At 45.0% G+C, this 23,981-nt stretch overlaps 1 protein-coding gene across 1 annotated transcript in view; it reads right to left on the reverse strand.

The window, feature by feature from the left end:
- Window positions 1–23,981, reverse strand: part of TNFRSF21 (TNF receptor superfamily member 21) — a 71,303-nt gene that overhangs the window by 41,794 nt on the left and 5,528 nt on the right. Inside the window, exons 2-3 of the mRNA XM_003128430.4 lie at window positions 4,837–5,488; window positions 2,656–3,150 (exon numbers count right to left, since the gene is read on the reverse strand). Coding sequence (XP_003128478.3) covers window positions 2,656–3,150; window positions 4,837–5,488 — 1,147 coding nt within the window. The remainder of the gene's footprint in view (window positions 1–2,655; window positions 3,151–4,836; window positions 5,489–23,981) is intronic.

Genomic DNA, 23,981 nt, shown 5'->3' on the forward strand with positions numbered 1-23,981 from the left:
TGGGTCAACTAACAATAGAATATGGACAGTAAATTCAAATACTGTATCTTTGCTAAATTAAATAAATGAAATTTATTGAAGTTGAACACTGTACTATTTTTTCTAGAATATCCTCGTTGCTAGGGGATACATACTGAAGTATCTAGGCACAAATGGTCATGAAATGGCTCCGAAGAACTATTTTATGTCTGTGTCTATGTGTACATGCACGCTGTAGATTGTATATTATGTAACATTGTTATATAACATATATAACATAAATTATTCTATAAGACACATTTTTAATAAAACAACATCTGTGTTTTTTTTTTTTTTATAAGAAGAGCAAATGATAATGCAAAAAGGCAAAATGTTAACAATAGGTCGATCTGGGCACAGGTATACAGATAGCCTGTACTATTCTTGCAATTTTTCCATAAGGTTGAGATTACATCCGAATTGAAAAAAATGTTTTTTATTAAAAAGGAGAGAGAGTTAGTGCCTTTCTTCTCCAGCGGGGTTGCCAGCAAAGGGTTGTTTTAGTCAAGTCTGTGCAGGTTCACCCCCAGTGGGAGGTTCACCCCCAGACAGATTTTCACTTGGTTTGGTCCTTCACACAAATTAGCAAAGGGAAGCAAAAAGAGGGTTTGTTTTTTTTTAACTTTCTCTACATTTCTGATTATAAAAGCAGTATATGCCTACTATAGAAAATTTAGGAAAAAGAAAACTAATAAAGAAGAAAAAAAAAAAATCCACATAAATCCCACCAAACTGGAAGAACCATCTTTGCCATTTTTGGCCTATTTCCTTTCAGCCTTCATTTCCAAGTTTTAAGAGAAGTAAGAGTATATTATACACATGTGTAGTATACATTTTTTTCCTATTCTTTTTTAAATTTTTATTTATTTATCAATTTATTTTTTTGTCTTTTTAGGGCCAAACCCACGGCATATGGAGGTTCCCAGGCTAGGGATCAAATTGGAGCTGTAGCCGCCGGCCTACACCCCAGCCACAGCAATGCCAGATCCGAGCCATGTCTGCGACCTACACCACAGCTCACAGCAACGTCGGATCCTTAACCCACTGAGTGAAGCCAGACGTCGAACCTGCATCCTCATGGTTACTAGTCGTTCCACTGACCACGATGGGAACTCCTTTATCCCCCTATTCTTTAACCTAGTATAAACATTTTCCTATATCATGGACAAAAAAACAGAAACTTCTATAATCTGCAATGTCAATATAATATTCTATTGTATGGATATGCCATAATTTACTTAGCCATTTCTCTAAAACCAACCCTTTGATTATTTCCAGTCTTAATGTATTGAGCGTAATGTTGAATTAAAAGTTCAAGATCTTTGTCCCTAATTTTTTTTTTTTTTTTTTAGTATTTCCGGCTTAGATCTTTTCGATGATAGATTCACAAAAATAGAACTGTTGGGCCAAAGAGTATAAAGGTTTTTAAGATTCAATACAAAAGGCTAACCTACTCTTTAGGAAGTTAAGCTTATGCCTTTATCTTTAAGGAGAAAGATCCCTAATGGGATTATCCAAACTTTGGGCTGAAATTTCATTTAATATTAAAGAAAGGGAAGCTACAGCACAGTCTGAAAACTGCAATCTTCAGATCCCATATAGCTGCTAGGACAAGTTCTATAGGCTATATTTGGTCCTCAAAAGAGGCAAAACAGAAATTGTCCAGCCCGGACCCACACATGCCTTGACTACTAGGTAAAAGACACAGGCCCCGGCCTCAGAGGGTCCCTAATATACTGAACTTTGGGTGTCTAAAACCCAAAAGATCTTCCCATCTTCCTGATAGAAATGGGATGCTTAGAATTCCTGTCGTGGCTCAGCAGTTAACGAACCTGACTAGTATCCAGGAAGATGCAGGTTCAATCCCTGGCCTCCCTCAATCCTTAACCCTCGTTCAACACGGGGTTAAGGATCCGGTGTCACCATGAGCTGTGGCGTAGGTCCCAGACATGGCTTGGATCCCAAGTTGCTGTGGCTGGCTGTGGCTTAGGTCTGCAGCCGCAGCTCTAATTCAACCCTAGCCTAGGAGCCTCCATATGCCACTGGTGTGGGCCTAGAAAGATAGGGGAAAAAAAAGACAAACTTAAGACAATTTTGCGGGTTCAATTCCTGGCCTCCCTCAATTTTCTTAGGAGCCTCATGTGAAGAAGCAAGGGCTCCAGAGTCTGGAAACTTGCAGTCGGCTGCATCTGTCCTGAACAAAAGATGATCCTGAGTCCACAGAGCCAAACCTCTCTTGATCCCTGGTTTGTGAAATGACAAGGTCATGCAGCGTCCCTAAATGTCACTCTCCCGTCTCTGATGCCAAGACATTTTCCTTTAAATGTGCCAGGGCGACAAGGGGGCAGAGAAGCTATTCCCTCTGAGTGTATCACATTGAAGGCTGACCACCTCATTTTTGCCAACACAACCAGATCCCTTGGTATAAACAGATTCCAGAAGCTTTTCCCTCCCCACTCCATCTACCAAAAGGGTCGAGAGGCTGCAGAACCTGGAAGCAGGGAGAAAAGACTGAAGGCTCACCATGGCCATTGCAAATTCCAGAAGATTTTCCCTCCCCCACTCCATCTACCAAAAGGGTCGAGAGAAGGAGAGGCTGGAGAACCTGGAAGCAGGGAGAAAAGACTGAAGGCTTACCATGGCCATTGCAGTAGTAGATCCACTTCTCCCGATTCTGGGTTGGGGTCATGGATTTCTTCAGCCCTGCCTTTTCCACAATGGCGCTGGGATCCTGCCGGGGCCCCTTCTTCAGAGTCCTCGAGCTTTTCCGGATACTGCACACCACGATCACCACAAGCACCAGCAGCAGGAAAAGCACAATCATCCAGGGCAGATGCTCATTGATGTCAAAATGCTTATGTGGGTTCTGCCTGGGATGGCCCCTCTTGAGGCCTTTGATGGGTGTGCTGGACTTCTCACCCCCAGTGGCCTCCATGGATGGCAGCAGCTTCAGGATGTGTCTGTGGTGGGGGCCTTGCTGGTGGTTGGCTACCTGGAGGTTTGGGAGGGTCTTGTTCATGCCTTCCTCCCCCTTCACTGAGCTTGTGTTGTCAGGGACTGTCCCTTCCTGGATGCCGCTCAGCACCTTTGGTCTAACAGAGGCAGAAGAGTTGGATTCTGTTGAGTTCATGCCTAGAAAAAAGAGGAAGGAAGGGGGAAGAGCTTTTCTATATGTGGGGGTCTACGCAGTCCCTCCTCTTCCTGGTCATCTCCAAACCAGGCAAGATAACCAAAGAGATGAGCTTTGGAACTTAAGAATAAATGATATGGCACATTCTCATAAAGAGACCCTAACAGCACATGTATGTGGAAGGCAAAAACTCAGCTTAACAACTAACCTCACTTCCTCATGTCAATACCAAGGACATTCCCAGGGATTCAACATCTGAGCCTCAAGCAGCCTCTCCTGTGCTGCAAACACAGAATCAGCTCTTAACCATTTGGATTATTCAGAGAACTAGCTCCCACTGAAGTCTTTTGTCCTTTTTTCCTCCCTTTCCACCTTTCGGTTATTTCATGACACAACAGTAACAGCGAGAAGATGACCAAGATAAAGAAAAGAGCTCAAACTCAAATCTAAGTTGGACCAGTGCAAGGTCTGGTGAGACAGGTCAGTGAATAAAATAAGGCAGGACTTGGAGTTCCCGTTGTGGCGCAGTGGTTAACAAATCCAACTAGGAACCATGAGGTTGCAGGTTCACTCCCTGGCCTTGCTCAGTGGGTTAAGGATCTGGTGTTGCCAAAAAAGTGAGCTGTGGTGTAGGTCGCAGATGCTGCTTGGATCCCACGTTGCTGTGGCTCTGGAACAGGCTGGCGGCTACAGCTCGGATTAGACTCCTGGCCTGGGAACCTCCATATCCTGCAGGCGGCCCTAGAAATGGCAAAAAAAAAAAAAAGACAAAAAAATAAATAAATAAGGCAGGACTTGCTTCGTATGTGCTGTTAATAGAGAAGCAAGGTTGGGGCTCAACAGAGAAGCTTCCACAGTGTTCTTGATGCGGGTTTGATCTCTGGCCTCAGTGGATTAAGGGTCCAGCGTCATTATGAGCTGTGGTGTAGGCTGGCAGCTGCAGCTCCAATTCAGTCCCTAGCCTGGGTACTTCCATATGCTGCAGGTGTGATTCTAACAAGCAATAAATAAATAAATAAATAAACAATAAATTTTTTAAAAGTTCAAAATGAATTCTGAGGAAAACTGGGATGTACTTAATGAAGGACATAAAGTTAAAATCATTTGAAAAAAAAGAAACCTTTTCCAGAGAGCGACCTTCAAACTGACACAGATGTGCTTATTTCCCAAAGCTTCTGCCTTACTTTCCTTTCCTCTGTCTTACCTCTGATCCAATATTCACCCCCCCCTTCCATATCTCTTGGTATTTTTTCCCCCTTCTCCTCTGACCTTCAGGGTGCGTCTCTCCAGGACTGACTGGGTGTTGGAAAACTTCTAATCTAGAAGGGACCTTAAAACATCTAAATCACTCATGTCCTGTGTCAAATGGCTGACGAGTGTGAAACCAAGGCCTGAAGGAGTTCAGTGACTTCCATGAGGCCACTGGCCAACCTTGGTTCTCTCAGTTCTTATTTTCTAGCTTGATGTCACCAAGTTTTCAAATACTTGCTCCCCCCTAATAGAGGACTTCTGAGTCTCAGGGTTTCTAATAGGTCCAAGGAAACTAGCATGCTAATAGCCACAAAATGCAAAATGGGTGACTTCGGAATAGACAGAATGGAAAAAACATCCTGGGTCCAAGCCCATTCTTGGTACCTCCATGGGGCTCAAAGCCTTCCTCAAATTCGTATCTCAGGAGCTTAAGTTACCTTTGGGAACGAAAGTGGAGGAAGGGTCTTCATGGGGTTCCGTGTGCTCAGGGTGTGAAGGGCTGGTTGTGCCGGGGGAGGGTGGGGTGGTGCTGGAGACGGACGGGAGTGGGCCGCAGACATTGTCTGCCTCCTTGGTCCCCAGCTTGATGACCACCAGGTTCTGACTCAGACAGTCTGTGTATGCTTTGCATCTCATCGTACTAGAAGGCACATCGGAGAAGGTCCCCCGAGCACACTGCTTACACCGCACGTCTTCCATCTCTGTCCCCTTCTTCCGCACCCCCCAACCCACAGGGCACACCGTGTGGGGGGCGCAGGTACCATTCGACTGGAACATGCCAGGTGGGCAAGTGCATTCTCGGTCAGTCAAGGCAGCACAAGGTAACTTCTCAACCATTGGCCAGGGGCATGGCTGACTACACTGGTGGCATTTCTCTATGCCATTCTCATGTCTGGTAAAGGTCCCCACGGGGCAGCTGCTGCAGACACGCAGGCTCGTGTTGGTACAGTGCTCAGACACATAGGTTCCCGCTGGACACTTGTCACAGGTTAGCACCTGGCCGGTGACACGGTCGACATGGTGGTATTTGCCGATGAGACTCGGGACCTTCTGCTCTGGCTGAGCCATGGTGATGCTGAGGAATCCAAGCTGCAAGAAATAAAAGGGAGGGGAGCAAAAATCAAAAGGTGTTAACACAGGAAGAGGAGGACAAAGGATGGAACCAACACCACCATCAACATTCCTATTAAAGGTCTGACCAATATTGCATCCTTTTAACACCATAGCTGTAGAACGAGAGAAACAAAGATTCGAATTCCTTAAGGGGCCTGACCTACTGGCTGAGAAGCTTTGGTTTGGTTGCCTGACCTTTGCCTCGACTCTCTTTTATTCTATCTGTAACGTGAAGCTGACAGTACCTCTCATATTGATTATAAAATCAACTGAGAAAGCACTTTGGGACTCATATATTAAATATGCTACATAAGGAGTTCCCTGGCGGCTCAATGGGTTAAGGATCTGGCATGGTCACCAACTTCCACATGCTGTGGGTGTAGCCAAAAAAAAAAAAGAAAATGCTACACAAAAGTCAAAATCCTAATGTAAGAGGGAAATCACTTGCTGACTGGTGTCTTCCTTCCATGACTCTAATGTCGCCTGCCATTGCCTGATATCGGGACAAATAACTGAGAAGCAGGATGGCAAATATTGGAGTGGCTAATTCCATAGCAACAGATGACCTGGATGGAGTTAGCCAATAAACAAGGGGTGATTTTTTCCAAGGTTTTGTCTTTACAAAGCTAAATGGGTTTTGTTTTTATTCTGTAAAACAGAGGCAGGCCTTTTTGCATTCTTAACATGCTTTATGCAGCAGAAGTAATGCTTTCAGATGCACATCCTGTTTGTTGAACCTCTGAAGGCCACGGTCAAGAGAGCATGGACCTACAGCCACTGTAAGAGCCCAAGCACAAAGCAAGGGGTCAACAGACACTTAAATTTAATTCATAGAACAGAAACATTACCAGCTAAACAGGACTTACACTAGCTTCCAGAAAGAAAACATGAAGGTAAGGTCCGAAATATATTTGTGGTTTGAAATCCTGAGGTCCTTCTGAGCAGGGGGAGACATTTAAGAATGAATATTAAAATCAAGCTTTTTGTTTGATTGTTTTTGTCTTTTTGCCTTTTCTAGGGCCACAACCGCGGCATGTGGAGGTTCCTAGGCTAGGGGTCTAATCAGAGTTGTAGCCACCGACCTACACCACAACCACAGCAACACCAGATCCAAGCCGCATCTGCAACCTACACCACAGCTCACGGCAATGCCATATCCTTAACCCACTGAGCAAGGCCAGGGATCAAACCTACAACCTCATGGTTCCTGGTCAGATTCGTTAAACACTGCGCCACAATGGGAACTCCCCAAATCAAGCTTTTTCGCGCTAATAAAGTTGAGAGGTTCCAGCAAGAAAGTTTTCACTGTACTCTGTAAAGTGAAGAAAGATTATGTGTGCAAAAAAATAATGGCTGCCTCAAACCGCCAGCTACCAGATAGGGCCGATTCCTTCCAAATTTGGTGCTAGACCAGTAACTGAAAGAACAAAGAAAAAAAAAATTTAAGTGGACAGAATTCCTGTCTCCTCAATACCTTGGAACTGAACCCAACGTGCAATTCCCCTCCACCTCCAAATTTAAATATTTGAACCCAAAACATCAAGGATTTCCCTTGAAATCCTTTTCACCCTATCCCAGAGATGCATGCAGTTAAATGACCATATATATATATATATATTTTTTTTTTTTTAATTGTTTTAGGGCTGCACTAGAGGCATGTGGAGGTTCCCAGGCTAGGGGTCTAATTGGAGCTACAGCTGCCGGCCTACGCCAGAGCCACAGCAATGTGGGATCCGAGCCACACCTGCAACCTACACCACAGCTCACAGCAACGCTGGAGCCTTAACCCACTGAGTGAGGCCAGGGATCAAACCCAAAACCTCATGGTTCCTAGTTGGATTCATTTCCTCTGCACCACAACAGGAACTCCCGTTACATGACGATATTGACAAATTTTCAGCTGATAAGAATATATTCATCTTTTCTTCAATATGAGATCAAAAAAGAAAAAAAAAGTAAAAGGATAATGGTTGATTTTTTTGGTAAGAAACTTAAACTTCCTCTTGGGTTCCAGAGAAAAGAAATGTCTTGCTTAATAAGGAATAAGTTTTGTCACATCTTCCCTTTCTCTGGCTTTATCTTTCCTTTTCTTGCTCCCTCTATTTGTAAAAATCAGCCCAGCCACCCTCTTCTGGGCACAGCAGATGCATCAGATTGAGAGGAAGAAAGCCCGTCCCCAGCTTGTGGCCCCTACCTGCCACTCGGCTAGTCTAGGAGGACACATCTTGCCCCAACGGTAAGGACCCAACCCCAGAGGGGACAAAAAAGTGACTCTGCTTTGTGCTTCCCCAGAATGGTTTAGTATCCAGTTCTCAGTGTAAAAGCAGTTTTAGACAACTGCAGGGCTCTGGAAGCTTGAAAGATGTGTAAATAACCCAAAGGGCAGGTTATTCCACTTGTGCAGAGAAGGGAACGGGCGATCTGGCCAGAGAGCGATGGTGGGGTACCAACATCCCTCTGATTCAGTGCGGGGTCAGAGTCTGGCCGCCTGACTGTGCAGGAGGGCTGGACAGTCAGCCAGACACACACCCAGGGTGGCTCTGCAGAACACAGGGATCACGAATTTGCTGTGTGCATGTCCGGGCATGGGGTGGGGGCTTGGCTTCCTACAGTTTCATGTCTCTCCAGGGTCCACACTCAGGGAGTGTGGGTCTGCTAGGTTCTGCATCAGTCAGGGATGCTGCTAGGTTCTGTACCAATCTCCTGATTCCTGAGAGGCAGAGGTCCCCCCAGCCCTACAGAAAATACACCCTCAAAACCTTACCACGCTTACACCCTTTGCCACACAGCACATGGATTTTTCAGTTCTTTGTTCATTTAGAATAACTGGTCAAGTTTCTAATTAAAGTAAAACTTGGGGCTCTTTAAACTGCATCCTACGAGGTAACCCACTTTAGACGCAGCAGCTCTAAAAATGGACCTTTAAATCACCTCGTGTTATAGGTCACCCCAGCTCTTACAAATTGAGCTGCCTCAGCAGGTTTGCCCTGGCTGAACATTAGAAATGAGGTTTGTGTAAAGACTAGACACTCAATTCACCAGACAGGTAGTAAAGACCTACTGTGTGTGTACAAGGCACCACTCCACAGGCTGACTATAGACCCTCGAGAACTCTATTCCAGCCTTTCCAGTGTTTATGGACCAACAGAAACAACCAATTCCATGGTAATTTCTTAATTAGAATTGAGATATCTTCTGAAACGGAGAAATACACAGTCGTGTGCCAGGGTGTTTCATAGGCACTTGCTAAGTCGGGGATGTTAAAGAAATGTTTTGGGGAGTTCCCTTCGTGGCTCAGGGGTTAACGAACCCAGCTGGAATCCGTGAGCATGTGGGTTCGATCCCTGGCCTTGCTCAGTGGGTTAAGGATCTGGCGTTGCCGGAGACGAGACTTGGATCCCGAATTGCTATGGCTGTGGTGTAGGCTGGCAGCTATGGCTCCGATTTGATCCCTAGCCTCGGAACCTCCATATGCCGCAGGAGTGGTCAAAAAAAAATGTTTTGGAGACATTCTGAAAGATGGAGAAGTAAGACCGCACCCTGGGCAAGGGAGTGGAGGGGATGGAGCAGAGGGAGCCCCCGAACAAAAATTTGAAGCAGCAGCTGTGTGGCTCTACCTCACGATGCAATACAGTGGCCAGAGTTAAATTTGGAGAGGCTCCACATTTTGATGCTAACTTAAACAGCAGTGAGAAGCCACTACATATTTATATTGGGGGATGGCAGGGCGGAAGTGGCCGATAATCATATTGGTGAATAAAAATGTTATCTGGTTGCAGAGCAAGAGGTGAAAGTGGTGTGTGCATTGGGGCAGGGGGTTGAGAAAACCCACATAGAAGGTAAAAGCCAAAGGAGGAAATTGGGGGTGACGAGCTCAGGGGGCAGCCGAGGCAAGAGGAAGAGGCAGCAGGCTGGAGAGGTCAGATCAGCTGGATCTGGTGAACGGCGACCAAAAGAAGAAAAAGGGAGAAGTTGGAAGTTCCCCGGGGCGTTCAGTGGGTTCAGGATCCGGCGTTGCCGCAGCTGTGGCACAGGTTCAGCTGTGGCACAGGTTGCAGGTGTGGCACAGGTTCGATTCCTGGCCCAGGAATTTCCACATGCTTCAGGTTCATCCAAACATAAATAAATGAGTAACAAGAGATAGAAATAAACTGTTTTCAAACTGGACTCAAGACAGCACAACCCAGAACATAGTTCTCAGGGCTGCCCTGGGGCAGGGATGGAAAGAAGGGTGCCAAGCTCCCTGTTTCTGCCTCAAATGCAGCATCTCTGATTTACCAATTTGTTAGGGGGCTTCCCAGTAAGAATTCACTTGAAGGAAGGTTCAGTCCTAAAACAAATTTGAAAATCACAGTGGGAGTTCCCACCCTGGCTCAAGGGCAACGAACCCAGCTGGATCCAAAAGGATTCAGGTTCAATCCCTGGCCTCAATCAGTGGGTTAAGGATCCGGCGTTGCCATGAACTGTGGTGTAGGCTGCAGTCTCGGCTCAGATCCTGTGTTGCTGGGGCTGTGGCATAGGCTGACAGCTGTAGCTCCAATTTGACCTTCCATATGCTGCAGGTGCAGCCCTAAAAAGCAAAAAGAAGAAATAAAGAAAGACATGAAGGAGGGAAGGAAGGAAGCCTCAGGTCTCAAACACGGCATCAAAATTAACTGAGAAGTGGTGGAAAAAATCCACATCCCCAGCCCATCCTCTGAGATCATTGAGATCTGCAATGGGGCCAGGAATGTGTTGTGTTGTGTTGTGTTGTGTTGTGTTGTGTTGCTGTTAAGATTTCCAAGTAATTCTGATGACTCAAACCCCCTGAACTAAGACAAGACCTCTCAGGCTCTAATCACCTCAGATTTTGAGAATCACCAAGGTTGGGAGACAGCTCGGTTCTGCTGTCAGAGCCCTTCCCTCCATCTCTTAACCCAAACTGGCACATTTTTATTGTCTTAAAATTGCCCTTTTTCTTTTATTTTTTTATGGCGGCACCCATAGCATATGGAAGTTCCTGGGCCAGGGGTTGAATCGGAGCTGTAGCTGCAACCACTGCAACCTAGTGGATCCTTCAGCCCACTGAGCCAGGCTGGGGATGGAACCCATGCCTCCGCAGCGACCCAAGACACTGCAGTGGGATTCTTAACCCACTGCACCACAGCAAGAACTCCATTGTATTGCTCTTTTTACATTATCATTTTTATAAAAAAAATCAACATTCTTGTAGCAATTCTAATAATTATAAAATAGAGCAAAATATTTCAGACTCTGCTCAAATCCCCCCATCCCCAGAGAAAAGCACTGTTCATGTTGGTGTGTGTCTTTCCAGCCCTTTTTCTGAGCATTTGCACATAAAACACACGTACACACTTTCAGTTGGCCATATCAGCTATTTGTTTTCTATGTATGTTTTCTATTGTTTTCTATGTATGGAGACAGACCATAACACTATTCTGTGACTTGCTTTTGTTCTTTTTTTTTTTTTTTTTTTTGTCTTTTTGCCATTTCTTGGGCTGCTCCCGCAGCACATGAAGGTTCCCAGGCTAGGGGTCGAATCGGAGCTGTAGCCATCGGCCTACACCAGAGCCACAGCAACGTGGGATCCAAGCCTTGTCTGCGACCTACCCCACAGCTCACGGTAATGCTGGATCCTTAACCCACTGAGCAAGGCCAGGGATCAAACCCACAACCTCACGGTTCCTAGTTGGATTCGTTAACCACTGAGCCACGAGGGGAACTCCCGCTTTTGTTCATTTTTAACACAGCATCACTGAAATCTTTCGTGTTGGAAGACACGAGCTGCTCCTTTCTTTATAATGGTCAAGTTCTCTTTGACAGTATGGACATGGCTTTGAACATACAAATGGTGAAGAACTTAAGAGATCCTTCCTCCTGAGGCCACATAGATGGCTTCCTTGTCCACGTGTCGGTGTACGCATACATTTTTCCATAATCCATATCCACTTCCTTCCTTTCTCATTCTCTTTTCTTTCATTCTCACCCCCAATGACAGCTACAACTAGGCCACTCTCAGTCTTCTGAGAGCCTCTTTCTTCAAGGGCAAAAGAAGTCTCCATACAGCCCATATCTTAGAACCTCTTACTCCTCCTCTTCCTCTTTATTATTATGAATCTACTAGGCACACATTTCCAGCCTGCAAGAGGCCCAGACATGAATAAAAAGCATATCTGGGTACAGATTTAGAGAACGGAAGAATTGTGCCCCTGTCCACACTCTGCCTTAAGATCAGTTGGACCTGGTTTTACATGCTCGTAAAATTAGCAGGTTGGACTAGGTTGCATTCAGCTCGCTGGAAGGTGTCTGTGATGGCTTTGCCAAGTTGCGCTTTCATGAAGCCTTTACAACCATTCCTAGATACCCGGATTCCAAGCCGATGAGCAAACTCGTCATCCCATTTCCTGTTTCTGTTCATCACTTTGCAGCCTAATTACATGTTGCCCTGTAATGTTTGTGGATGGTCTCATAAGTGCATATACTTATCTTCCCTTAATAATTATAAGCAGCTCAAAGCTGGGGACAACCACGTAGACTGCCTCAATAAGGAAGATCATAGAAAGGATAAACAGAGCATCCTCTGAGCCAAGGCTCAGCAAACTAAATCCCGAATGCCACTTGTTCTTATAAATAAGTTTTATGGGAACCTAGACATCCTTTGAGGTAGGTATTGGCTATGGCTGCTTTCATGCTACAATGGCAGAGCTGGAGAGCTGCAAAAGAGACCCTATAAATGCAAATTTAATGTATTTACTATCTGTCCTTTAAAGGGAAAAAAACAAAGTGTTAACATCTATCCTAAGAAGTCAAAAAAAAAAAAAAAAAAAGTCCGAAAATGCAGGGACCCAGAGCTCACTCGCAGGAACACTCATACCCCTTGGAGAGTCTAGCAAAGAGTACTGAGTGTGTGGTTTCCTTTCTTGACACCCACCCAGCTCCCATGCCAAGTCAGATCTTCCCCTTTTCTGCTGAACACTCTCCACCGCCCCACCACCCACATGACTGAGGAAGAAATGCAAAATCTGGACCAGAGTTAGGACTTACTCTGAAACACCATCCCTGCCCTCCCCTCCCCAACTCAAAACAAATCACACCTTCTCCCCTCATTCCCTTTCTTCCCCATACAGCTCCCATAATGTTGTAGTTACGCATTCATCTGTTTAGGATGTTTTTCCCTCTGGACCATAATCCCCATGAGCAGAAGGATAGAGCGTATTTTACATAATGATGCTCTCCGTGCCGCCCTCGAGGACAGCACCCAATGCATGGCATACCTGACAAAGGGTTGTTGACTTAATAAATGAATGGATTTGCAGACCACAACTCATCGGAAGCAGCAAATTCAAGGGCAGTGGAGGAGGAGGTTGCTGGGAAGGAGCCCAGGTACAAAAACAAGGGTGAGAAAGCCAAAATGCCTCCTCCACGTAGCCATGATACCTCCAGAGATAAAGCAGGCTGGCACCCTTCAGTGTAAGAGTAAATAGTTAGTTTTTGCCTCCTAAGTCCCTGAAGAAATCACTCGGTTTTAACAGAACTGTAACTGGTTTAGAAGAATTAGGCTCAGCATGGTGCTTAAGATGACAAGCACATATAATGAAGAATTTAAAACATCTCCCCCTCATTTCATAAAAAGATTACATTGACTTGATGCTTAGCCTTATAATGAGATTATCCTCCAGAAACGACCTATGTTCCATCCTAGTTTAAACTTTAGTCATTTGAAAATTTCCATTTACCTGGGACTTTTTTTTTTTTTTTGTCTTTTTGCCATTTCTTGGGCCGCTCCTGCGGCATATGGAAGTTCCCAGGCTAGGGGTCTAATCGGAGCTGAAGCCACTGGCCTACACCAGGGCCACAGCAACGCGGGATCCGAGCCGCGTCTGCAACCTACACCACAGCTCACGGCAACGCCGGATCGTTAACCCACTGAGCAAGGGCAGGGATCGAACCCGCAACCTCATGGTTCCTAGTCGGATTCGTTAATCACTGCTCCACGATGGGAACTCCCATACCTGGGACATTTATTTCACCAACCACAATTGATAGATGAGCAAAGAGCAATGTACCATTCCAAAGTGTACAGCATATGGGAGCCCTATAAATAGTTATCACGTCATGAAAAGGTAAAGCCCAAGACAAAGCAAATTGCAAAGGAGGGAAGAGGTCACTTCAAAATGACCAGCTATAAAAGCTTCCAAGGTCTCCACCCTCACCTCGGGGACCCACGTCACACCTGTCCTGTTATATCACTGCTATTCTAGGGCACAGAGGAGGGCCGGACTGAAAACAGGACGCACCAGATGGGCTAATACATGTCAGAATGTTGCCGCCGATTTCTCTTTAACAATTCTTACCCCATGACCTCATCCTGCAAAAAAAATAGGGGGAAAATTCCATGCAGTTTACACCTACAACATGTTTATATCATTCTTGTTCCCTATTAAATTCCAATCACTTTTAATGGAAAACGATCAAACTCAAGACAGTGATAAACTTTGGTCTAGGCATGACGGGCCAACAGAAATTTGTGAATTTGTGACAGAAAAATTTTTAATGCCGCATAAAACTAGCATGTCGAAAGGAAGCTCAGTTACTGTAGAGATGCTGACAAAGAAAAGGGGACCTAGGTATTCCTGAGAGGGTGACTATAAAACATGCTAACAGGAGATCAAAAGATAAAAAGCCAGGCAGGGTAGACACCCCCAGAATTTCTGACCGTTTTCTTTGGAGCATCACATTCAATGTGTAATTGCAAGACACGGACTGCTGGGAATTCTTTAGATTTGAAAGGAGAGAAAGAATGCATGAAGAGAGAGGCGCCAAGGATAAAGGGAATACAAAGCACAGACAGACCGGTTTCCGGTGATGTTATATAAATTTGGTTGGCTCTGGCATTGCTTAGTATCCTCTCTGATTTAAAAAAGGCTTCTGTTGCTAGGGCAAAAGCAAGGACTGCTGTTAAAGCTGGCAAACATAGAGAAGGCTAAGGCTAGAACGTGCTGACAGCAGGACAGGAAGGCGGCAGGCTCAGGGGACATGGGGAAACATGGGGGAAAAAAATGGGCAAGACTGAACTAACCCACATGCTGTTTCCTGAGCTGGGTGGGAACTCAGCCTTCAGGCCCTGGACCACCAAACGTCATCTCCCTCCACCCATCACGATGGCTAGTCCTACAGACCCCCCTACATGGAAGAGCCGTGTTGTAAATACGACAGTGGTAAACGTGCAGGAGGAATATGCCTCTGGGCTCACCAAGACTTTACAGAAGCCTTATCTAAACCAAGGTAAAAGCTAAAGACACCGGAAGGGCAGCAACTCCAGCCGGAAAGGACACACAAAGCCTCTATTAGTTTAACGTGTGCCGTGCTGAGCAGACCCAGCTCCACCAGGTCCTGATGGGCGGGAAGACTGGGAGGGGCTTGGGGAAGTGGCTCAACCCAAGTGCATTTCCTCATTCGTATAATGGGGATGATAATAATAATCCAATTAAATAACAACTGGAAAACTTTTTAATAAGAGCATGAAAAAAATAATACTTAGCATAGCAATCCTACAATTGTTTTCTGATTAACTGTTACTACAAGTAAAGCTGGTGGGACATGCATGACAAGTAAGTTCTCCATGAATGCTAGTTATTTTAGTTATCATTCCTTCTACTTCTCACTTTACTCTAATTCCTTTTTAAAAAGGACTAGACAGGGAGATCCTGTTGTGGCTCATCGGTAACAAATCCATGAGGATGCAGGTTCAATCCCTGGCTCTGCTCAGTGGGTTAAGGATCCAGTGTTGCCGTGAGCTGTGGTGTAGTTCGCAGATGTGGCTCAGATCCCATGTTGCTGTGGCTGTGGCGTAGGCTGGCAGCTGTAGCTCCAACTGGACCCCTAACCTGGGAACCTCCATATGCCACGGGTGTGGACCTAAAAAGACGAAAAAAGACACACCAAAAAAAAAAAAAAAAAAAAAAAAAAAAGGAGTTCCCGTCGTGGCGCAGTGGTTAACGAATCCAACTAGGAACCATGAGGCTGCAGGTTCACTCCCTGGCCTTGCTCAGTGGGTTAAGGGTCTGGCGTTGCCGTGAGCTGTGGTGTAGGTTGCAGACGCAGCTCAATCCCGCGTTGCTGTAGCTGTGGCGTAGGCGGGAGGCTACAGCTCCGATTGGACCCCTATCCTGGGAACCTCCATATGCCGAGGGAGCCCCCAAGAAATAGCAAAAAGACAAAACAAAAAAAAAAGAGGGGGAGGATTACACCGTCTTTCGAAACATCCCAGTTAAACAACATCGATATCCAGGAGTTCCCAGATGGCTCAAGGGTTTAGGATCCAGTGTTGTCACTACAGCAGCTTGGGCCACTGCTGTGGCTTGGGTTCACTCCCTGGCCCAGAAACTTCCACATACTGTGGATGCAGCCAAAATAAAGTAAAATAAAATAACATGTAAAATTAAAAAAAAAAAAACAGTATTCAGTAGAGAACAAATTAGGGGTTACCGCTAAAAAAGAGGGAAAGGGGGGGCAACATAAGGATGGGGGGAAAGGATTATTATGGAATCATATGAAATCATGTGTATGAAACTTCTGAAAAATATAAAGCAGTATAGAATTTAAAGACTTCTCTAAACCAAGGTAAAAACTAAAGACATATAATGTAAGACAATTATATTAATATAAGTATAATATATAACATTAATATAAAACAGTTATAATAATAATAAATAATATAATCTCTGTGGGAAAAGAATCAGAGAAAGTGGATATGTGTATATGTATGACTGGGTCACTGTTGTATAGCAGAAATTTTATCATAGCCTGTTCAATTAATTATACTTCAATAAAACTTTAAAAAAATAATAACACCTACTATAATAATAATAACACCTGTTTTTTACAACACTGAAGCATTAACATGTAGCCTCCTTTTTATTTAAAAAAAAAGTGCAGATATCCAGTTCCTGACAAGTCTCTCAAAGACTCCAGATTTTTAAAAACTCTCACGATGTTGTAAATCAACTGTATTTCAATATAAAATCATTAAAAAAAAAAACACTGTAATCTTAAAACATACCTTCCTAGGCTTCGAGCCACTACAAAACAAAAAATACAGACTGCATGGCAAGGAGTTAAAAGACAAGCAAAGGCCAACTGGCATTTCCAACCCGATTTAAAAGATAAACTTAGTGTATAACAAATGAGAAAACACAAGAGGGGAAAGGGTTTGCTATTAATAAGTACACTGTGGACAAATGGAGCAGAAGTTAAGTAAGCATTTTCCAGAGTGAGTCGTCCTCCTCTAGTCTCGTAAGACGTCAATGCATCTAGGGTCTGAAACACAGAAGAACAAACCCCAGCCAGCTGCCTCCTTTATAAAACCAGCAAGCTTCGGAATGGTTTTTACATTTTCCATAACTGGGGGGGTGGGAGGGGAATTAAAAGAAGAATAAAACTTTCTGACACATGAAAACTGAAGTTCAATTTCAGTGTCCACAAATCAAGTTTAATTGGAACCCAGCTAGGCCATTCTTCTTTCTTGTGCCTGGGCTGCTTTCAAAGTACAAAGGCAGAGTTGAGGAGTTTCCACAGAGATCACAGGGCTCACAAAGCCAAAAATACTATCCAGCTCTTTACAGATAAAGTTTACCAATCCCTGGTCTAAAAGTTTAGGAAATGCCCCTGATTTCAGCCCTCACTTGGAGAGGATCCACTAATGGCAGCCCCATGATGACTCCAGGAGGCCCCAGAGGAGAGCTGCAGAAGATGGTGATTTAATTGAACCCAGGACTGCCACACTTATTTGACCATGAAATCCTTTACTCACGCCAGGGCCATGAACATCCTGCAGAACAGAGTGATGTAATCCTCACCACCAACAGGATGCTGCAGTCCAGAAATGTCAACAAACCCAACATTAAGAAGACCAAATAGGAGTTCCCGTCTTGGCTCAGCAGAAACAAATCTAGCATCCATGAGGACACAGGTTCGATCCCTGGCTTCGCTCAGTGGGTTAAGGATCTGGCATTGCCGTGAGCTGTGGGGTAGGTCACAGACACAGCTCAGATCTGGCATTGCTATAGCGGTGGTGTAGGCCAGTGGCTACAGCCCTGATTTGACCCCGTAGCCTGGGAACCTCCATATGCCATGGGTAGGGCCTTAAGACAACAAGGAGAAGAAGAAGGAGATCAAATAAAAACACTCAAAGTAATAGCAAGAGTTGATTTAGCCCATCTGTAAAGAGATCAATTTCTGACTCTTAAAACAAAAATCAACAATAACAAAAAAAAATACCCAGACACAAAAAAGAAAATGGACTTGAGAACATTAAAGAACAGCAACCTAAGAACATTAACCTAAATTTTTGCATTAAAAAATACAAAAAAATGTTAAAAGGGGAGTGCAAAAATATACGCCATATACAGCTTATAAAAGCTTATAACGGAAAACGTAAAGAATGAACAGAGTGAGGTTAACACAAATTCTACTCCGTAGTTGAGAGAGAGAAATTACAAAGGCGATTGTCACATGGAAAGGTTTTCCACATCCCTAGCAACTATTGAAATGTAAGTCTGCACAACCAAGGACCTTTATATATTTGTATTAAAGCAACACAGATAAATCAAAATCATAAACTCCAATGTTGGCAGCCTCGTGGGGTAGAAGGTACATTTATAGGTTGCTGGTGACGCTCTGAATGAATTCAGTCTTTCTAAAGCCAATCTGGCACCATGCAGCAAAAGCCATAAAATGGTTCATTCATTTCCTGTGACCCAGCAATTCCACTTTGGGGAATACACATCAAATGCACCTCGCTTTGGGGAACAACCCAAAAAGAGAAAGAGCAATTGGTTTGGACAGAGACAACTTTGTTAGTGCTGTTTGCTTAAGAAGAACAATGACACCAACCCGAGTGTCCAACAACGGTAGGATGACTCAACACACTGTCAATCAGAGGAGTGGGCTTTTAAAAAAGGCCCGTTTCCAGCATGGCTCAGTGGTAACGAACCTGACTAGGATCCTTGAGGATTCAGGTTCGATCCCCGGCCTTGCTCACTGGGTTAAGGATCTGGCATTGCCATGAGCTGTGGTGTAGGTCACAGATGTGGCTCGGATCCTGCTTTGCTGTGACTTTGGTGTAGGCCGGCAGCTGTAGCTTTGATTCGACCCCTAGCCTGGGAACTTCCACATGCTGCAGGTGCGGCTGTAAAAAGACAAAAAAAAAAAAAAAAAAAAAAAAAAGATAGAGAGAGAGAGAGAGGGAAAATATGTGTACAATTAGCCATATTAGAGGGGTACATAGCTTTTTACATAGCTGACCAGGGTCGACCTAGTAAATCTTGGAGGTATCACAACTGCAGGCAGAGTTCTGAGCGTTCTAAGAGGTGCAAATTTGTGGCAGGCACAAAGGCGGAACTGAACTGAACCACAGCACCTCAAACTCATATCCAAACTTGGGTTCCCCAACCCACTCCTTCCCCAGCCTCCCCTTCAAAGGAATCAGACCATCAAAGACTTAAGAACCAGGGAGTCAAGCTCCATGACTGCTTTCCTTTCACCCTACTTGCCCCCTTGTATCTCATCATCAGCACACTTTCTCCAAAAGAATCTTGCAAATCTATCTGGTAAGCCACCATTTGGTACTACCACCATCCCAGAACCATCATCTCTCCCCCGCACTATGGTAAAAGATTCCAACTGGCCTTCTGCATCTATGCTTCCCTTTTATGAGCCATTCTCCACAGAACCGCCACAGTGATCCTCAAAAAAAAAAAAAAAAAAAAAAAAAACTAATTAAAGCCACATTATCCTGCTTCCCACTGCAATCTGAGTAACACCATGACATACTCACCTCTTTAAAGGTCTTGTACTGTCTGGCCCCTTCCTACCTCTTCAACCTCAATTCATGCTCCCTCTGCTCCTATGCGCTGAGCACCAACCACAGTGGCCTTCTTTTCAAGCTCTGGACATGGAGGTTCTTTCCTACTCCTGGGCCCTTCCACATGCTGCTCTCTTTTGCTGGCATTATCTTCCTTCTGCTCTTTAAGAAGGCTAGTCCTGGAGTTCCTGTGGTGGCTCAGTGGAAATCAATCTGACTAGCATTCGCAAATGCAGGTTCGATCCCTGGCATTGCCATGAGCTGTGATGTAAGTCACAGATGCGGCTTGGATCTGGCATTGCTGTGGCCGTGGTATAGACCAGCAGCTACAGCTCTGATTCGACCACTAGCCTGGGAACATCCATATGCTGTGGGTGCGGCCCTAAAAAGACCAAAGAAGAAGAAGAAGTCTAGTCCTTCAACACCAACCCTTATGTCTTTTATGAACTCCCAAACAGAAGGATATTAGTAGCCTTTTATTATCATACACCGAGTCTAGCAATGCCTGACTTTTAACAGAAGCACCATAAATATTTATAAAATGAAGGAAAAATAAAACGATATCTCTGTAAGATCACAGAAAATAGCTACATAAAGAAAGGCAGAGCACAAGCAAGTACGCACCTATTAGTTTTAACTATACATAAGTGTATATCATCAAAGAACAAGAATGAATTGGGAGGAACTATAAAGAGAATTCCATATGCACTACATTCTTCGAGTCTGCCAGGTACATTAAGTTTAAAATGTTCTCTGTTAGTAACTCCAACACCCTTGAGGTGTAGCTCCAAGTTTTGCATGGGGATGGAGTAAGATAGTTACACAGGTAGTTGTAGAAGTCCCAACAGGGGACCACAGAGAGAGAGGGACACCTAGGGAACTTTGGGAGACCGCTGTATGTCAATGATTGCTCAAGAAAGCTCTCATAATGTCTGGAACAGAGCCGGCTTGCTTAACAATAAAACCATTAAGAAAAGGCATGAGCTATGCCTCAAGTCATTAAGTGAAAAAGGAAGTCAGCTTTCAAGTTCAGCAAGATAATGATTCTTAGGACCAAGGACAGGAACTTAGGGAAAAGACGACATTCCAAAGTCAGAGACCCTGGGATTTCCCATCGTGGCTCAGTGGTTAATGAATCCAACTAGGAACCGTGAGGTTGCGGGTTCGATCCCTGGCCTTGCTCAGTGGGTTAAGGATCTGGCATTGCCGTGAGCTGTGGTGTAGGTTGCAGACGAGGCTTGGATCCCACGTTGCTGCGGCTCTGGTGTAGGCCGATGGCTACAGCTCCGAAGGTGGTCTTTCCCTCTCACCCCCTTTCCTTGGACTCTAACAAAGTAGCCCACCTCATCCTCGGGGCAGAGCCTCCTTGCCTGCCCTCGGGTTTCCCTCACAAACATCCTATCTTAATAAATCTATTTCTAGCCTACCACTTTGTCTTTTGCTGAATTCCTTCTGCACTGGAACACAAACAACCGGAACCTCAGTAAATCCAGACACCAGGTGAGGGAGTCTAACTTGAAAAAACTGTGGGTTCAAGTCCCGATCTGGGTTCAGGCTGGGTCCAAGTCAGAGGTGTTTAGGTTTCATTTTGAGAGGTAGCCCAAGCCCCCACTGCCTCCAACTTGTCTAGAATGAATGAACAGTTAGTTTAGAGCAAACTCCTTCTGGAATTTATTCAGCAATCATGTATTGCCTAACTACTAGGTGTCAGGACATTGATCCAGAAACAGCAAGATGAATAGCACGTGGTCATGTGAAAGAAGCTGAAATGGAAGTTCCCGTTGTGGCGCAGCAGAAACAAACCTGACTAGGAACCATGAGGTCGTGGGTTTGATCCCTGGCTTCGATCAGTGGGTTAAGGATCCCTCGCTGCTGTGAGCTGTGGTGTAGGTTGCAGATGCGACTCAGATCTGGCGTCGCTGTGGCTCTGATGAAGGCCCGCGGCTACAGCTCCGATTAGACCCCTAGCCTGGGAACCTCCATATGCCACAAGTGTGGCCCTAGAAAAGACAAAAAAAAAAAAAAAAAGAAGCTGAAATGGAATTACATTGGCCCTGAGCATTCCCTCGGAGGACGGAAACACATCCAAACCCTGTGTGATTTGGTAGTTCTTCTGGATGAGGTACCCAAGATTTCAACCAAAGAAGAGCGAGGAGCCCTGAGCTTTTGGAAGAAGAATGAGGAGTGATGAATGACCAGTTAGATTATTCAGGGAACCTGTCACCGTTTGCCTTTGAATCTTTTCTCCCATCCCTGCCCTTCTGCCTCTCTCTTTCTTTTTTTTTAATTTTTAAAATTAGAGTTGATTTACAATGTTGTTGTCAATTTCTCCTGTACAGCAAAGCGACCCACCTATACATACACATACGTTCTTTTTCTCCTCTTATCTTCCATTACATGCTTCTGCCTTTCCTAATCCTGGCTACGCTGACTTGGCCAGACCTAGGATGATACCAGATAATGGTCTTATCTCAAAAGGGTTCGCTGGGAAAGCAGAAGGCTACTTCTTTTCCAGAACCACTGATAACATTTCTTCTCACCCTTTGCCGTTCTTTAGACTACTCAGCATTTACACCTTATGAAGCGATATGTTGAAAAGGACCATAAGTGTGATTAAACCACACAAACACATCACAGACGAGGCCGTGCAAATCTCGGAGACCTGACATGACAAGTTCACAAAGAAAATACTAATAATAGATGATGCAAACCCATGCACTAATCCTAGACAAATAATCAGGCTGGCAGCAAGGTAAATCCCAAAAGGCTCCTCAGGTTCTCAGGACGAGTTGAAACTACATTGCTAAGCAGAACCCATGTCATGCTGTTACTCACTAAGCAAATATTTTTCAAAATGACCCAAGTCATAGGAAAGCAAGGCATCCATTCCCCATTTATAACTTTTCAATTCATGAGAGTATCTTTCCATCTTAACCGTGGCACCACAGCCCGTCAGAATCAGGCCATAGGAAAATGCTGGCCAGTGGCTCCATGCCCTGCCCTTTCTATCCACACACACACACACACACACACACACACACACACACACACACACACACACACACAGAGGTTGCTCTTACTTTATAATCAGCCCTTTCGGCTAAACATCCAAGAGCCATCATAAGCAGAACCGCTCACCTGATGGAAAGAGAATGTTTGACTCTCAGGTAAAATTATTCCCTTAAAGGGAAACAAAATTCCACTATGTTAAGGTTACCCATCCCCTAAACATCTTGGCAGAAAGAGCTGTGTACAATGCCAGACAGAACTAGATTTGAATCCTCTCTCTGGTCGTTGCCAATTATTTGACCATAACCACGCCTAGCCCTCCTTTCCTTATCTGTCAAATGAAGCTCATGTTCCCACTTCATGAACTTGAAAGTTTGCTGCGATCGTTTGTAGAAGGTATTGAACACAACGTCGCTGGCACCTGCTCAATAAATAGGAGCTTACCAATATCAGCATCAGTGATTAACACTGAGTCATTAATATTCATCCCTTCTGGGGTGTCAGGGCCAACGCCCTCCTGAAGCCAAAGCTGCTCTCATTTGATTCCAGGACTCAGGGACTGACTCCTCTCCTCTCTCCCAAATCCATCAAACTCATGCTCCTTCTCCCAAAACAAGATTTGCAGATGGTTCCAATCGACGGAGCCACCAAGCAGTCCTGGGCGGGCAAAAGGGCTGACACAAAAGTCCATCACGGTCAGATGAGCCCTGTGGTGACTTCCCTTATGACGCCCCCTCTCCACTTTTTTTTTTTTTTAATTTTGCGTTGGTTTTCAGAACAAAGCCCTAGACCAATTTCTCAGAGAGTCTGAAGAGAAGACGGGCTAGATTCCGGCTCACATACCCACGCCCTGCGCGATCCCACACCCACCTGAGGACCCTTTCTGAGCGTATCTTTTCCACCAAGGCAGGCATCTGTCATTTCCACAAGGCCAGGGTGCTGACATGTGGAAAAATTCCAGACGGCCAGAATCCAGGAAAACAGACGATTCCCGGCGACCTCCGGCGTCCCTCAAGAAGAGTGAGGTTGCCACTTTGAATCAACAGCTTAAACATCTAGGAGCCCCATGTCCCTACAGCCACAGTGAGTGATCAGCAGACACTCACTGACATCTGCCAGGTTCCTCCCTACGTGTAACTTCTGCCCGGCTCCCTTTCTCCTGGCCTCAGGCTGGAAATGGGACAGAGCGGGTGGGCGTAGAGAAGCCAGGTGGCAGCATACAAGCCAGTTTTGGATGCCTGTTTACTTTTTGGTATTTGACAAATACAAGCCCTGAGGCGAGGCCAGTACTTATGCACCATCTCACTCCATTCCTAAAGAATCAAAGCTTAGCGGCTGCTATGCCAGCAAACAACAAAGCCCAAAGTCCTGTGACGCTAAACGAGGGTTCAGTTTGGGGACCGAGGATTCATTCTGGGGACCGGGTTGATTCCTATTACAGCTTCAGTTTTCATTCTGTCAAACAGACATATCTGTGCCTGATGGTCCAGACAGCATCTGCTCCAAGTGGTCAGCAGGCAAATGCCCAAAGGCAAGGCTCTTGTCACTGGAGGGAAGCACCTGAGTTTTCCAGGAAGCTGCTGGTGACCTGGCATC

The sequence above is a fragment of the Sus scrofa genome, chromosome 7, assembly GCF_000003025.6.
Source record: "Sus scrofa isolate TJ Tabasco breed Duroc chromosome 7, Sscrofa11.1, whole genome shotgun sequence".
Lineage (NCBI taxonomy): Eukaryota > Metazoa > Chordata > Mammalia > Artiodactyla > Suidae > Sus > Sus scrofa.